The sequence below is a fragment of the Momordica charantia genome, assembly GCF_013281855.1.
Source record: "Momordica charantia cultivar OHB3-1 chromosome 2 unlocalized genomic scaffold, Mcharantia_2.0 BLBB01000002.1, whole genome shotgun sequence".
NCBI classification, from domain to species: Eukaryota; Viridiplantae; Streptophyta; class Magnoliopsida; order Cucurbitales; family Cucurbitaceae; genus Momordica; species Momordica charantia.
Genome location: NW_028275160.1, coordinates 6350658 through 6365848, shown reverse-complemented (window position 1 = coordinate 6365848; position 15191 = coordinate 6350658). Strand labels below are relative to the sequence as shown.

Genomic DNA, 15191 nt, shown 5'->3' with positions numbered 1-15191 from the left:
TTGCTCCTATCAACATAATTAATATGAAGATACCATCCTCTTCAAAGTGACCATTGGCTTCAATTATTATAATCTATTAAATCTATAGATATTTAACGTATCAATTCAATGAATATGCGAGTCAAGAATATGACCTTCCAAATATTATAATTAATGGATGTAATAATAAAATGGTTTTTTAATTATTTGATAAAAATATCTCTTCCTTAAACAAAATTTTTAAGTTGTTATTATTTTTAATTATTAAACTTTGGCCTTTTTTTTTTGTCAAATAGAGAAATGGTTAATAAATAAGTACTATACTAGGTGTGCTATAGGGTGCATAATTACTTCAATCTTTTATCTCCTTTGATTTTCCACGCATTTAGCAATCAAAAGAACCATAAGTCAAACAAAATTATTTAAGCTTTGAAAAGAATAATCTTTTGCTTTAGGTTTTCTAATTGAATGGTGCAAAATAGGGTATAATTATTGATATAGATGTGATAGAGCAAGAATGAACTTAAAAAACCAAGCCTATATATTTGATATATAGTTTTGTTTTATTCAAAACTATGAATTTGTTAATAATCTCATGAGTTATATAATAAAATTCCCACTTTATACATATACTAACTCTTACAAATCAAGCACATGCTACACGTTCATTTTAAAAGAAAGTTATTAACTTAATTTAACTTATGCTTTATTAAAATCATGGGTTGAACATGATCTCTTTAGAATTTGTTTATGGAACTATTTTTAAATACTTTTAATTTTAATTTTCAAAACTATTTACGAGTTTTTTAGTTAGTGAAAACAAAATAATTAGATAGGCAGACAAGACAAGACAATTGATAGAAAAATAATTATTTAAATATGCTATTATTTGATCCTAATTTCTTTAAACTATTTTCAGAAACAGCTTCCAAACCATCTTTTATGAGAGAGTGAAAAATATAATAATACATATAAAGAGGACCTATCAAAGTAGAAGTTGGGTGTGGGAAGAGTAATTAAGGGATTTGGTTTAGATTTAGAAGCAATTAATGATTTGTTGAGTAAACTTAAGTTTGGAAAAATAAGAGAGAAAAAAGCATGCTAATTACATTCACCAACTTGCTAATTAAAGTTGTTCTGTTCTTTATTTTCCCTTTTTGTTGATAATTATATGACTTATATATATATATAATGCTACAATTGGTTCGAAAAATAAATTACGTTTCATTTTCTAATACCCTCTCATATTTTAAATGATTTAATGTTCTAATCTAAATTACACAAACAAATAATAGTATAAGATAGCATAAGAAAAAATGTTCGTAAATTTTCTTCACACTCTCTTTGCTTTACTCTTCTTTTCACTAATTAGACCAAAATTGGTACATTTCGTATCTTTAGCATTTCTTGTCTTGTGATCTGTTTTATGAAGTAATTGTTAATTCATAATGAACAAAATAATATGTTAAAATCCGTAATAATCATTAAAAGTTTGATATGATTTAATGGAAAAAATAGACAAAAGGAGAAAAGAAAAGAAAAAACTAACGATCACTTAACACCAAAATTATTTCTAATTTGGTCTTAAAATTTTTGTATTTATTTCGTTTTCATATCTCTAAAGATTATTTTTTCAACTATTTTATCCAACTATTTTCATATCCAACTGTCTTAAAACTCTATATATTGTGCAAAAAAAAGAGAAAAAAAATCAAAATTTATCGAGTAAATATGTATAGGGATTAATGATTACTACTCCTAGATTTGAAATTTCACCCTCGTATTAAAAAACAATAATTAAGTATTGATTGGTTAGCACTTAGATGAAAAAATTTATAGTCCTCCTAAAAAGTTTTCCATACTACCTTATTTAAAGTCACCGTTGACTCACTCATCTTTACGGAAGATATTTTAACTTTTGACAATTCAGATAGAGAAATGTATAAAAAAATATACTTTTTCTTACTTGAAAAAAGTGTTCTAAAATTTTTAGAGATGGTGGGCACGAAAATTAGTGTCGACCAGTATTTTTTTTTCCACCATAACTTATTTAATCAACCTATCACGTCAATAATATTTCATTAATAGTGTTAACAGATAAAGTGGAATTAGAGACCTAGTCCAAAATTAATTGACATAATTCAAAATTTGTAAGTTCAAAACCTACCTATAAAATTCAAAACTCAAAGACTCATTAACCAACCAATATAAAAAAACATTAAAATCTGAAAGTGGACCACATTTTTAAGTTTGTGTAAAATAAAAACCATAAGACTTGACCATTGGAGTAACATAGAATTGATTGATCGACGAATCCTTTTGGTGCAAAAAAATATAAGAGGAACAAGAGAATTAAACTATAAGACGAGTTTATTTGAAAAAAGAAAAAGAAAAGCATTCGAACCAATTATAGCTTCTAGCCGTCTACCCATTAATACTCAACAAACAAACAAACAGAAAATAGAAATGAAAATAAAAGTCACATCAAGAAATATCATCCACAGAATTTAAACTTTTGTAATAAACACTTAATCGCGTTAAAAAAAAAGAGAGAGAGAATAAAATAAATACGTAACCTTATTTTAGTTTATTATATTTATTAATTTTAGTCCTTATGCTTAATTTGTTTTGCCCTAAAACTCGATTTTTTTTTATAAGTTTAAACGTAGTTTATAAGGATAAGAGTATATTCATGACTAACGTTTCTGTTATTATTTTTTTTCTTATTAAGAAAAATATAATTGTATTTGATTAAATTTAAGGGTTGGAACACAACTTCTTGCTGTAATACCGTCTCAAAAATGATGAAACGACCAATAAACCTAAGAAAAACTTAAGTTGATAGGTTGGGTAAATCTAATTCACTTATTGGATATCTTAACACACTTAAAAAAACATCGTACTTTTTTTTTTGTACTTTAAATTTTTATCCATTTTAATCCCTGTATTTTAAAATGTCAATTTTGGTCCATATATACTTTTAGAAAGTGATAATTTTAGTCTTCATAACACTCTTGCTCACTAGAATTTTTTAAATTTAACCATAAATTTATATTAAAAAGTTTCAATTGTGTATGAAGTTTTGTAAATAAGGACCTGTTACTTCGTAAAAGTACATGGACCAAAATTAGAAAGATCAAAATAATATTTAGAAAAAAAAAGGACATATATTAAAATTTAAAATTTGTAACTTGGGTAGACAAGAAGGAATTAAAAGGGAAAATGGCGTTAAAAAGAAGATGAGCATGAAATGTAAACCCAACTTGAACGGCGAATTAAAGAGGGGTTGGGCGAGAAAAGGCAGAGGCAGGCGCATGTGCAGAGAGGAGAGAAATATAGGTTTGTGATTAATTCCAAGAGGGAAACTTTCCATGATTTTGATGAGCTGTGGGTTTCAATGTGTGGGCTTCGCTACTCACTAAAAAAAATAAAAATACAAAGAAAAAACAACAACTTTCCCCAATGTGATTGTTCCTAATTGTCGTTCATTGTCCCTCCAAAATTTATATGCTCCCTAATAATAGTTTGATATAGGTTTAATTTACCGACCAGAACATAGTTCTGTAGATTAAGATAGTATCCGACCATGAAGTTGTGAATTCGAATCTCCACCTTAACATATTGTACTTAAAAAGAAAAAAAAATTAAAAAAATATATATATAGAGAGAGAGGTCTGATTCAAAATACAATTTTTAAATTTTTAAATTTTTTTTCTCTTTTTTGGTATCCGTGAGTATCCGAATCAGTTTACACGCATCTTGACTGATTTTACGGGGAGCCGTTTGACCTTACAATATTTAGTGTCATGAAACATCATGGCATCATGAGGTTTGAACTCATTCCCTTAATTTATCCTAACTTTTTTGGACCAACGAGCTACCCATTATTATTACTTTTTAAATTCTCTCTTTCTTTTTAGCCTTTTTTTTTAATCTCTCTTTCCTATAGTATTGTGTAGAATCACAAAATAATTTAGGTTAAAATATTAGTTTTGTCACTATACTTCTAACTTTTATGGAGATTTTAGTCCACGTACTTCTAAAAATTATTGTTTTGATCCATTAATTTTTTCTTTATTTTTTCGATCACAATATCAACATGGCACTACACTCAATATATTTTTTGAAATGTAGGAATAATTTATATATTAAAGAGTCTCTGTTGCGTATAGAAGTTACACTAAAATTTTGTAAACAGTGATCAAAATAGTCAGTTTTAAAATGTACACGAACCAAAATTTCGACAAAGACCAACATAAATAAAAATAAAAACTACCGGACCAAAAATAATATTTGAAGCAATAATTAAGTTGGAAAAAAAAAAGAGAGGATTTTGAATGCTTTCCCCTCCCTACCCAGTACCCACTGTCTCCATCTCTATCTCCCCCAACACAGCCAGCTAGCTTAGCTACCTGTTTCTTACAACTACTTTGCCCCTGCATTTATTCTCCTCCCTTTTTCAATATTCATTTTTTTCTTTTATCTAAATTTCTACTCACAAATATTAATATTATATTTTTCAAAAAATATATATATATTGTACTGTCCACGTACCGTGTGTCCATGACATGGCTAGATGACGTTTTTTTTTTTCTTAAAGAAAAAATTGAAAATTTTGTGTGAAAAGTTAAAAAGTACAGATTTTGCTGTTGTATTTAGTGTTGTGTACAGTTAGGAGATGGGTGTGGTTCGGTCAGTCAAACACTCTAAAACGAATACGAAAGTGTAATTATTTTGAATTCTTTGGTCAAAATTTGTAATAAGTTATCTAAATTTTACTCTTGTGTGTATTAACAATACATTATATCATCAATTTAAAGCATAATTCAACAGGTTAAAATATATATATTCTTTTTAATAAAAATTCAGAGGTTCCAACGATATGTGTTACTGAATTAGAAAAATAACAAATTTAGTTTAAAGTTGAGAGATTTTAGAGATTTTTTTTTTTTTTTGAAGATGTTGGAATAAAAGTGTGTTTGATAATGATTTTAACAGAGTAAAATCAATTTTGTTATTGCCAAAATCACTCCCATTTCCATTATGTTTAGCAAATTAAAATTTTGATTTTAAGAAAACATAAAACCACTTCATATTGATTTTTAAAGTATCACTTTTTAGGCGGTTGGAATTAATCTAATTTAATTGATTAAAACATTTTCGTCCGATTCGAATGGTAATATTATAAAGAAATATTTATAAATATAATACCTTTCTCTCGCAGGCACAGTATAATTGTACTAATAATAAAATCCATACCTACGAGTATAATGAATTTAAATATGAGAATAATTTTCTACGTAAAAATAATGGAGGAATTGAATTATTTCATACAAGGGCTCTTAAAAGTTAGGACCCATCAAAGTGATGTGACCCAAACCTCCTAGAGTTAACGGGACTTTATGCTACAATCTAAATGATTCAATTCTAGACCAAAATATCTGTTGAGGAAGAGACGTGTCCCTTGTCGGTGTTTTCATCAACATTTTTCATATATTTATGGAATTGATATTGATGTAAGAAATTAATATGTATTTTATAGTTTTGCAAAATAAATTGATAAAATATATATCAATAAAATATTACAAATATAGATATAATATAATATTAATAATTTTTAACTCATTGAAAGAACAAAATGTTAATTTGTTAATTTAAATGTTTTTTATGATCTTTTTATTTTTTTAATTTTTCTTATAAATGTACTATCAATATCAATATTTTACTGATAATTTTATCGACATTTATAAAAAATTGAAATTTCGATATTTTTATCAATATTGATATTTAAAATATTGTTCTAGACGCAAAATTTTCAATTATAGACCGTAAATTGTGGGTTAAAAAATAGAGGAAAAGTAATATATTTTTACTCGAACTTAATAATGTATGGGATTTTTTTAGTACAAAGTGATACAGATTTTAACCTCCAAGGAAACAAATTTTAATCTTTGAATTATGATTAAATTGGCACAGTATATCAAGTTTTTCTGTATATTTTTAATTTGATTAAATATTACACTTTGTCAGTGGACGAAATCTAACCTACTACGTGGACCAACCAAAATAGAATAGAAAATCTATCTCAACACAAAGTACAAAGTCTGATCCACTCAAGAAGTCGACCTACGTAGCTCGAGAAGGACTAAGAGAGTTTGTGCGAAGACATATTCTCAAGCTTTGTTATTGTCAACCTCGACAACAACGGTATGTAACCATTAACCAAATAGTTATAATAGAATGGTCTCTCCACATTTTCCGACCTTAACTCCTTATAAACGGATATACTTTTCTATCTGAGACTAACTTACTCAGTTCGATCCAGACTAACTTGAATTTCGGAGTATTTGTTCTTATTATGCAAGTCTTCCCTTATATAGGTCGCTCCATGTAAGTTCGTCCGAGCGAGAAGACGTTGACATTCTAAAGTTTGCATAATTCAACGTAAACACATTTTAAATTTGAATTACTGTCGTGGATTTTAACTTAAATTAAAAAAACTGTTCGCAGTATTTATCAACTTGAATAAACCTTTCATTTGGAAAATCATTAAAAAAGTGTTTTGGTATGTAGTTAATGAATTATTAAACATATGTCGGATATAAATTTGATAAAATTTGAGAGAAAAGCGACATTCGAGCTAACCTTAATTTTGTTTTAATTTGTGATTTTTTGCCAAATTATTTAGGGTTCAGTCAATCAAATGGATTCAGCAAATACGTAGAATTTTGGAGATTCATTTTTTAAAATCCTTTTATCCAAACAGTAAAGATTATGAAATTTTGAAGATGCAGGATTACATTAAAAAAGGCAAAAACTTTGATAAATATATTACTTCATATTATAAACTCATTTTATGCTTGTTAAAATTAAAACATGTAAAATATAATGTATTCTAAATTATACAACACTGTAAAATAATAATTATACACAATTCATAAAAGAAGGTTAATAAATTAATTAATATAAGTTTAGGTGAAACTAAAATTTAGTTTGTAACTAATTCTAGTTTACAAATATATTACTAAACACACCTTGAATAATTTTTTAAATTGAGATTCAAGGTTTGTAAGGGATATTTTTTAATGCATTGAAAATAAAATAGAAGATTTTTTTTTATTACCCAAGAGTCGGTGTCGTTTTGACCTTTTTGCTCCTATATCAAGGTATGCATATTGTTCCCATACCGCACATACGCAAGGGGTGGTGGAAGTTATGTCTCATGTGGCTCGAACCCATTCCTTGTGGCTCCAAACCAGGCAAGCTATCTCTTGGATAAAAGATAAAAAGTTTTAATTTTTGTTAGGATCCTTGAAACTTTATGATAAAAATTGTTACGGGTAAAATTTGATTTTTTTCCCCTAAAATAAAAGTTATAAGCGTTAAGTTAAACTAAATTTGAATGGATGGCATTGAAAATTAATTAGCAAAAAATATATAACATATTAACATGATTTAAAATATCTAATAAGATTTAGGCATTTTGTTTTTTTTCAAGGTTTGTAAGGGATATTTTTATTCTGTATAATAAATGCAATCAATTTCACTATATTTTGATTTTTTTTTAGTTCCGCTACATAAGATATTTTTTGTATATTTATTAAAAAAATATATTTTTTTATACATATTTTTACTATCATAATACAACCACTCAAAAGTACTACTCCCCTTCTAGAAGGTCGGAGTTCAAATTCTTCCATCCCATTGAACTTATACGTGTACACTTTACATATATCTTTAGCATATAAAAATTATTACTCTTGTACTTGCACCTATGTAAGAAATTTATATTTTGTTGTCAATTTTTTAAGATTCATTAAAAATAATTTGTCAAATCCCTGCATATCATTTACTATATCATGTCGGTCAACTACACTCACAAATTATTTAAAGCCATTTTACAAACTTTAAGGATTAACGTGTCTCTTTTGTAACTTGAGAGACCAAATAGATATCTAATCCAAATCTTATACTATTTTACAATTTCTTTTTAAATTTATAAATAATAAAGTTTGGTCGAAAATAATTGGTTCCTTACTGTCAAAATTGCAGGGGGAGAGTTAATATTTCTTTTAATACTAATTCAAATAAGCCATCCTCATGTAAGAGAAATAATACTTTTATATGTACATAAATTGCTTTTTTTATTTTTTTAAATTTATATCATTCTAGGTTAGAAAGCTAACATAAAATAATAATAACAATAATAATAACTGAATACAACTTTAATTTAAGGGGGAAAAAAAGGAACTTACTACAATAGAATGATCTGGTGATTGAAATAATTAAAATTGAATAGTTAAAGATGATATGAAAATAATTTATAGTGATTAATTTTTTTAAAAAAGGAACAAACTAACGGGCTTGAATTGAAAAGCCCACTTAAAGATTGAATGGGGCGTTGGAAAAGGATGGGCCATAATGCAATTACCATTATTGCCAATATATGATTATTTTAAAGAAAATTATCTGAAAAATAGGCCTATAGATATTGTGGTGCAATTTAAAGCAAAAGCCCCCTCCCACCAATCTATTTATTTGGGCTTCTCAACTTCTTATCATTTTGGGGATGTGATCCACCATTAATTTTTTTTCTTTTTTAAATTTTATCTATCGGCAGAGATTTGCTCCGACCTTTTGATCGATGATATATTCTTTAACATATAATTTAGGGTGTATTTGAGAGTGATTTTGACATGTTTGGTAAATTAGAAAATTGATTTTAGGAAAATTTAAAATCTCTTTAGATTGATTAAGGTATCACTTGAATAGTGATTTTGTAAAATCAATTATATTTAAATCTATTTTTTCAAAATCACTCATTTTAATATCACTCTAAAACACACTCTTAATGGACTATGTTCAAGTTGGACAAATGAGATTGATGATGATTTATTTGTCTTACAAATCATTATCTATCATTGTATAGTAGAGTATGACTCATTCGATTCGTATAGAATTGATATGGAGTTTGGATTTTTCTCTTTTATCTTCGATCTCCAAATCAAGTGATTAATATATATTTATCTATATTGTTCAACATGTGAAAGTGAATATCTAAGTTTTTGATATTTTGGTTAATGACATATAACTTAACTAACTGAGTTAGGTTCAAATATTTACAATTTAATATTTTTCGCATTAGAAGTTTTTTGGGGGGGGGGGGGGGGGGGGAACCTATGCCAAAATGATTTTATTCATTTAATTATTTGTATTGAACATATGTCTTCTTGCTAATATTTTTTTATATTTCTACTCTACATGGTATACTAAAACAACATTAAGATTTTATAATAATCATTTTAATTCTTTAAAAAATTTTACTTTCTCACAAAAAAAAAACTTCTAAAATTTTTTGATTTGAAAAATTTTATGTAGAGAAAGTTAGAATGTAAAATCTATCGGTATCTAAGAAAATTTCCAGCTTTTTATTAGATAAAAATTAGGAGAGGAAATCAAATTTTCGTTGAATTGAAATATTTTTGCTATACTAATGAGTGGTATTTGCAAAAAGTGTTTTTTCTTCGGTTTAGAATTCTTCGTGTCTCAGTTTTTTTCTGTTTTTTCTTGATTTTTCTCATCATTAAGATGCAAGGGAATGAAATGAAAAGTTTAGGTAAAAATTGATAGATAATAAATTTTGGTATTTCTCCTAAATTATCAACATAATCAATTTATTTACGGCATCTGTATGAGTATGACAAAACCTTTATTCATTTATCATATTTGAAAAAATGGAAATAATTTTATGTACATAAATGAATCATATTTCTTTAAAAAAAATCTATAGGAGCCGGCCGCCGTCCACGTCTCAACGTACGACCCTCCCTCGAGAAGTCGGCGAGGAATTGGACGACGAATAAGACGAGGAAACGCTCCCTATACTTCCGGATCCAGACCCGTAGAAGAGATCCGAAATATAATTTCCTAAATCATCGGGGGAAAGTCGGACCATCGAGCCCGACCCGTAAACCCGCCCCATACGCAACCGATGCTTCGCGTAAAACTCGCCGTATAAAGACCCAATCTCCTTCGCCAACGAGATCTTTATTTCATCTCGAAGCTTCTGATCGGGCACGATCCACGAGGTCTGTTTTCTGTAGGTCTCTTCAAAAGCTCTGTTGAAATTTCCGAACGATTCTCTCGCTTTTTCCGGCGAGATATCAGCCGCGACGTCGGCCGGCAGCGACGAGAACACTTCGCTCCATCCTATGCGCCTGTATTTGGAGGTGTAGAGTTTGATCTTCGATTCGTGCCTCTCGATCCAGTCGTTGCCGAGAAGGAATTTCAGGTTCGATGATCGGACTTTGTCGACGACGTATCGGAGATTGTTGGCTAAGAACAAGTAGGAGAGTGCGACGTCGTTGTAATGCTCTGCTTTGCCGTCGAGTTTGCAGAGGAGAACCAGAATCAGCCAGGCGAATCGTAAGGTAATCGGACTATCATCCTGTTTCGGCGGCCCGTAGTATGATTCCGGCAACATTACTTTTGTCGCTAAAGGCCAATCGGCGACTATGTCGTTGAGTATTCCACTGTAATCGGAGAGGAACGAGATGTAGTTCATCACGTAGCGAGTGAGTGGATGAACTCCGCCACTCGGAACCGGCGCTTTGGATGATTCTTTCTGAATAGCCATTTCAAAATCAGCGAACAATGTGCGAATGTTGTCCCCGAGTTTGACGAGTGAATTGACTGCTTGTGATTGGACCATTGACGTCGCTGTGGATGAGAAAATGTAATCGATCTCCGGCCAGAGGTCGGCTATGGCCTCGTATAGATCCAGCGTAATGAAAATTTTCTCTGGAGTTTTTTTGTACTTTGCGACCAATTCTGGGAATCCAAAAAGAGTCATCGCGCCGTCTTTGGAAATTTGAGCGAAGCACGTTTCTCTGATGGACACGGAAGCCGAGAAGACGTGATCGCAAAGGATTCTCTCCCCTTCGAACAGAGATTTCACTGCCGGTTTCACAGCTTTCAACCAGCTTCTGATCTTGATCTCCAGAACCTCCCAATCCATCTTCTGGACTTTCGAAATGCTCAATTTCTCAACTCCAAGATTGTAGAGACTCTCGTCAATTATCGATTTCCTTACGATTTTATAAACCTTGACGCATTCTTTGCCATAACCGGTGGAGATCATACAATCCGCAATTGCTTTCAAATCCGCCATGGCAGACATCGAAACCCGCTCTACCTCAGCAATAGCAGATTCGTTAGCAAAACAGAATTCATCTTCCGATTCCGCCTCGAAATCAGAGGTACTCGATCTAGCCGAAACCGTTACCGGCGATTGAACGCTGGAAACCGATTCCGGATACAAATACTCCCGATTAGCAGACAAAATCTGGTAAAACTCTTTCTGAAGCCTCTCCATCGCAATCCTCATCAAATCATGAGCTCGCACAAGCTTCTCCGATGTCGGATCCCGAGAAACGATGCAGTGCATCGCGGCATGCAAGTCCTTAACTACCTTGATAAACTGTCGAGCTTCATCACGGTCTTCCCCTTGAAACAAGGAACCAGCAGTAACGGCATCAGCGGCCCACTTTGCGGCACACGATTCCGCAACTTCAATATTCTCTTCCACCATGGAATCCGATAAAGTGTGGCGCGGCGAGTGAGACAACGGCGACGACGGCGTGCTCGGAGTTGGCGATCTGAAGAAAACGCTCCTCATTCCCTTCCGCGGCATGGCAGGTAATTAAATTCAATTCAACCAAGAAACTAAAAAGTTATTGCTCTTGACAAATGTATGAATTGAGGAAGTGGTTGGTGATTTGGAAGATTTGTTTGTGGGAATTTGTTGGTTGGGAGTGGAGAGGAGGAGAGGGGGTATTTATAGACGAAAAAGGGAGGGGGATTCACTTGATCCGAAAGGCAATAGGAATAGGGAAAGAAAGAGAAACCGAGTGAGAGGGAATTTTCTTTTTCCTTTTTCCGAATTTGTAGTGTAAAAACTGAGAAGGAAAAATGTGGGAGTTGTTTCTGTTCTGTGGGGACTGTATTTTCCAAAGGTTTTTGTTTGTTTGTTTGTTTTTGGTGATGCGACGTTGAAATACTTATACGCGGTCTTACCATTCCAATTCAATTGCGTGCTGGTAGCTGATCATCTTCATGATCTCACCTCTTTGTTTTTTTTTTTCTCCAAATAAATGTAAAACACAGAAGCCAAAGTTTGATTGCCTGACAATTTGGACTTTTGTTTATCTTAAAACGACTAACTTGTCTTCCTTGAAACTCCATTTTCATAGTTTTCATATGAGCTGTATATTTATCCCTCCAAAAAGATAAAAGCACACCCCATGCTTATTAAAACAAGTTCGGGGAGGGTTGTATTGAATATATCTTGCGTCTTAGGCCTCTCCTATAATTTATAGAGGAAGTCTTCTTGGATTAGTTTAGGTAGATATATTGGACTGTCTTCTGGATATGATTGGATATGGTTTAATATGGTCTAGATCGACTTGACCTGGAAGATTGGTTGCTTTTTTTTTTTTTTCCCTCCCTTTTATCTGGTTCATAAATTCCACCTAGTCATGTATGCATTTAGACCTCCTTAATTTAAAATTTTAAAAATTTTTAAATTTATAATTTTAATTTTCAAATTTAATTGTGCTTTTATTTAGTTTTGTTGTTAATATGTCAAATGTCTCAAATTAATTTTAATTTGATAGATGTGTGGTGACATATAGTTTAGGTAGATTAATGGACATATTGTATTTAATTGTTTGAACTTAATAGAAGCCTAATTCAAAATCTAGGGACAGAATTAAAAATTTTTAAAATTTAGAGATTAAATACTATATCAACAAATGGACTAATTGATAAAAAAAATAATAAAAAAAGGACTAAATTTGGATTTTTAAGGCAGAGTGTGGAAGAGTATAAGCAGAACTATAATAAAATTTTAATATTGTATTTAGCAAAACTATTACGAAAAAAGTGTATTATATTTCTTAACATGAATTTAGTTTGCCACCCCTATTTTCCTAAAAAAATTTAATTAAAATTAGTCCACTTCAACCTAGGGGTGTTCAAGGAACCCGATGAAGGGTTGAGTTGGGTTGAATCTAACATTGGGTTGGAAAAATCTCAACCCGATCGGATTGGATCGGGTCTCGGGCTGACCCTTGAAAATCCCGGGTCAACTTGATCCGACTCGAGATTATAATATTTTTTTTCATTAAATATAAACCATTGATTTTAGGTTTCAATTCAATCCTCCCCTTTTGAATATTTGATTCTCTCTCTTTTCTAACTTTTTCAATTTCATCATCCTCTCCCCCATCTCTCTAATAAGGTGTAAGCTTTTAATATTGTTAAATTAGGGCTTACATGTTAGGTTTTAAACTTTGGATAATGTAAAATTTTAAAATTTGTATTAAATTAGGACTTACATGTTGGTTTCAATTAAGATTTGAATTTGTGCTTAAATTAAGATTTTGATTTTTCTATACTTTTTTTTTGTCCATGTTATAAACAAAACAAAAGTAAATTAATTAATCAATTAAAAAAAAAAAGAATCCGGCAACACAACCCGACTCAACCCCAATTTATTGGGTTGGGTTGGGTTGAGTTGGCCATCGGTTTACAACCCGAGGTTCCCACAAATTCCCAACCCGAAAATTGGAGTTGGTCCCAAAAATATCCCCGATCCGACCCAACCCAACCCGTGAACATCTCTACTTCAACCTAGCTGAGCTAGGCATATATTCTCAATAAGGGTTAAAAAATTTTTTTTTAAATATAAAATAAAATATGAAATCGATGACAGTAGTGACATAAAAAAAGTGTTGAAAAGATACACGTACACATATGCCGCCCACAAATTTACAATCAAAATAAGTTTTTCTTTTGACAAATGCTATTCTCCAAACTCCTTTTTACGGATTTACTCCAAAAAATTAACATTTTCTTTTTGAAATTGTAAAATTAATCAATAACTTAATTTTGTCATTTAAAGTCAGCACTATGTAAGATTCTAATTTTTTTAATCGATTAATTAATTGATTTAAGATCAAATTGACATCAATAATTTAATCATTTATTTAGTGTACAATCACAAATATGAATAAACTTTTAATGCGTGATTTTCGTTCCCTCACTTTGAAAATTTTATTATAAGTAAATATGTTGGATCACATTATAATATTTTATTTTTAAAAGTTCACGTGTAAATGAATAGGATATTATAGATAATAATTAAGTTATTATTAAGAGCATCTATAATTAGAAAGTCTAAGCATAGAATGTTGGCAATGACGCACACCAAAATGGCCCCGCTTGTTTGTTGCCACCCTTTTTGGACTCCTCTCCTCCAAATTTTCTTAAGTCAATTTATTCTCCTAAAATTTATTTATTAAAATTATTTCAACTCTTTTTTTCTTTTTTCTTTTTTTTTTAACCTCGTAAAATATTATTTATGTTACATGTTGGCGTTTCATGTTCTGTCTGTTTACAGTTATACACGTTCAAACAGTTTGAGACCAATTCCTTGTTTATAATTGGACGTGGTTTGCTTCCTTAATATAATTAATTAATTAATTAAATTTTATAACAATATCTCTCTATATATAATATATTATGTTTCCTGAGAAATGTGTTTGTGTGTATAATATGGGACATATCAATTTAATAGTATACGTAGAAATTATTGTCCAAAAAGTTTTGACCAATTCCTACAAAATGCGTATATCGTATTTTAATTTGAAATTTGGAGGAGACGTTGTTTAGAGATGCAATGTAGATATTATTCCTTTTACATGATACGGCAATTTCGTAGGTAATTAAAATGTGATGCTATAAAACTTTGGATTCATCTAAAGCAATGATTTCTTTTTTTTATTTTATTTTATTTAAAGAGTTACAGAAGTAAAATAGTTTTGAAAATAATTACAAAAATAGGGTAGATGAATCTTGTACATTGGCCATAATTTGAGATAAATCAAGTACGGTAGACGCATTTTTCAGCATAATTATATCAAATATTGTACGATATTATTGTCCGCTTTTGGCATAACTCTCACAACTTTATTTTTTGTTTCACCCATAAAATTTCACACTAGTGAAGATAATTGTTTGTGTGTATATATATATATACTAATTAATATGGGACTTTGTTTGCACTCTTTTACAAACCCAACAATCCTCTCATTGAACAAAGTATAATCGAGCCCCCTCAAACAGTCGTCGCACTAAACTTGTGTGTTGGG

General features: G+C 30.2%; 1 protein-coding gene across 1 annotated transcript; it reads right to left on the bottom strand.

The window, feature by feature from the left end:
- Positions 1-9671: 9671 nt before the first annotated feature.
- LOC111016997 (exocyst complex component EXO70H1) lies at positions 9672-12156 on the bottom strand. The gene has a single exon (XM_022292622.2). The coding sequence runs from the start codon at positions 11669-11671 to the stop codon at positions 9791-9793; it is 1881 nt and encodes a 626-aa protein (XP_022148314.1). The 5' UTR covers positions 11672-12156; the 3' UTR covers positions 9672-9790.
- Between the last annotated feature and the right edge of the window lie 3035 nt (positions 12157-15191).